Source organism: Myotis myotis, unplaced genomic scaffold (assembly GCF_014108235.1).
Source record: "Myotis myotis isolate mMyoMyo1 unplaced genomic scaffold, mMyoMyo1.p scaffold_m19_p_1, whole genome shotgun sequence".
Classification (NCBI taxonomy): domain Eukaryota; kingdom Metazoa; phylum Chordata; class Mammalia; order Chiroptera; family Vespertilionidae; genus Myotis; species Myotis myotis.
In genome coordinates this window covers 148855078-148857818 of record NW_023416313.1, presented here as the reverse complement: position 1 = coordinate 148857818, position 2741 = coordinate 148855078, and the positions used below count along the sequence as shown (strand labels likewise).

The 2741-nt window shown below is 36.1% G+C and overlaps 1 gene segment (V, D, J or C); it reads left to right on the top strand.

Annotated features, from left to right (window-relative positions):
* The first annotated feature begins 975 nt into the window (after positions 1 to 975).
* LOC118679461 lies at positions 976 to 2051 on the top strand. The segment is given in 2 exon segments: positions 976 to 1114; positions 1346 to 2051. Coding segments are annotated over 2 exon segments (342 nt in total).
* The last annotated feature ends 690 nt before the right edge of the window (positions 2052 to 2741 follow it).

Sequence of the window (2741 nt, the reverse complement as noted above, 5' to 3'; positions counted from 1 at the left end):
CTGGAAGGTCTCCTGGCCTAATTAGCATATTACCCTTTTATTAGTATAGATATTTCTCAAACCAACAATGCAACGTAGCCATGATATCTATTTTACAAATGAGCTATAATAATTTTTTGTGAAGTTACAAATGTGTTTTCTCTTGAGATTCTTCTAATAATTTTTTTATTTGACACCTAATATGTGATTTGGGCTCAAATATAGGAGATGCAACTATAAGCAAGTGGACATTGTGCCTGCATTCAGGAAACATGTAATACTGTGGGAATATATAACAAAATATTGTAATCAAAGCTATCACAGGAGAAAAGTGAACCATGACCATCTAATAGAGACATCTAAATTGGAAACAGAATAAAAGGGAAGGCTACCTAAAAAAGGTGATATCTAAGTTAGACTCACAATAGAATTAGTGAAAAATAGAGTAAGGGGAAAATATTATAGGAAAACAGAAACAGAATGCACAAAGGTATAGTCAAGATTTAGTGTAAGAAAATGACATTAAAGCTAATTCAAAATGGCTGGAGCATACAACTCAAAATGGGCAACAGAAAACATAAAACTAGAACAATATGCAGACATCACTTTGCAAAAATAATTTTGAACCATTATAAGATGCTTGTACATTATTTTGAAGGCACTGATATGCACTAAAGTGATCTGAAGAAACAAATGGTATAATAAAATGTTAACTATTTTTCCCTTGATTTATCTTTTTCTCTGAATCCTAGAGTAATTCCGTACTCTAATACAGTATATTGATAGGCCTTTCCTTAAATCAAAAAAAAAAAAAAAAAGACATATATTGGATGGAAACTTATTCAAGAGCGCCCAAATTTTAATTATTTCTCAGCCTTGCCAGAGGAGGGCACTGTATTCTAGATGTACATGGTTCTCTGTAAAGGGTGAAAGTGCTGTGATGTCTCTGATTGGCTGTTCCCCTAAGTTTCAGTATTCTAGACACAACTGCAACAGACCTCGCTCTGAGCTCAAAGTAATTCTTGCTGAAGAAGCCCATTCAGAATCTGACACGGTCTGCTGGATTTGCTGGGGAGCCAAAGGATGGATACTCTCCCGAAAGTGCTTTTAGGCACTCTGTTGTGGCGATTGGCTTGTGAGTACCCGGTCAGCCTAGGAGAGGCTTAAATGGTGACAGCAGCCTGAGGGCAGAAATTGGGTTGTCTTTCTGACCTGGGGAGGGCTCTTATGAAAACCATACATATTCTATAATTATGTGGGGATGTTTATGTTTTGAGTAAGGAAGGAGGAAAGAAAATTGCCCTTCCTTTTGAGACCGAGCATCTCATGTGGGTTTCCTGTGTCCTTGAATTGTTTTTCTGATCAGGTGTGAGAAGCCAAGATATGCAACAGAGTCCTCAGTCCTTGATCACTCAAGAGGGTGGAGAGGTTACCATCGAGTGTAAATCCTCACAGCCTTTATATGCCTTGCACTGGTACTGGCAGAAGCATGGTGAAGGTCCCATCTTCTTGATGATATTAAGAAAACGTGGAGAAGAGAGTCATGACAAAATAACCGCCACATTGGATGAAAAAAAGCAGCACAGCTCCCTGTACATCACAGCTTCCCAGCCCAGTCACTCAGGCACCTACTTCTGTGCAGGAGCAGCACAGTGACGCTCAGGCCTCCGGAGGCTGTGCTCAAACCTGAAGCTGGGCCACAGATGCTTTCTTAGCACAGGGCACCCTTGGGGCACTTACCAGAAGGCTCACCTATGAAAAAAGAGAAATCTGAGGGAAATTCAATTGCTTTAATATAAAATGCAAAAAGTGGACCATCTTTTAAGTTCATATCTAATTTAACTTGTTTTTTATAATTATATAATTGCTGGGTAGGTACTTATGTAATTAAATCAAATAATTTCAGTTTCAAATACCAAAGTGAATTACGATATGACTTAAGCTACATATGTGAACTACTTTTGTGGATGTATTCCTGTCTAAAATTGAAAATAACTTCTATTTTTTCTGCTAGGTATCCGTAGTTTATGGTTAGGGAGCTAATGAAAAGAAATCAACAACAATAAAAATAAGTTTTCTGCATTGTTCACTTTTGGGTATCATGATTGAACTTGGTATACTGGAGGGCTCTCTAGTAATATTTTTTCCATGATCTTCAATATCTGTTTTATAGAAATGTAATTGAAAAGTACTTGCATTTTTAGACTGACTTTTCCTTTCCTTCTCACTGTACTTTATTCGGATTGATTTTCAGTTCTGTCTCGGGTACTCTGAGTTACCTACACAATACCTTTTCTTACCAGTTTGCCCAGATACGCTGTGGTCAATAACACTCCTCAGTTGTTCCCCTATGTCAAACCCAGCACAACACTGGCATGTATTGTAAGTGCTCAACAAATGTTTGTTTGTTTATTTTTAAGAATTTAGAACGGCAAAGAGCAAAATATGTTCTTTCTTTATTAGAGAAGTTAAAATTCACAAACGGAATTACAGTCATTGATCTTCATTACACAACCAAAAATTATTAGGAAAATATGACTCATAGTCAAGAAAAAAGCAAATAGAAACTGACTCTGGGATGGCTCAACTGATCTAATTTAGCAGGCAAACATTTTAAAGCACCTATAATAAATATGTGCAAAAACTAAATAAAATATATTTAAAATTTAGGAAAATATTTTCTTAATAAGTGAACAGAAATAAAATCTCAGCAAAGAAATTAAACCATAAATAAAAAGTGGAAATCTTAGAATTGAAGAGTG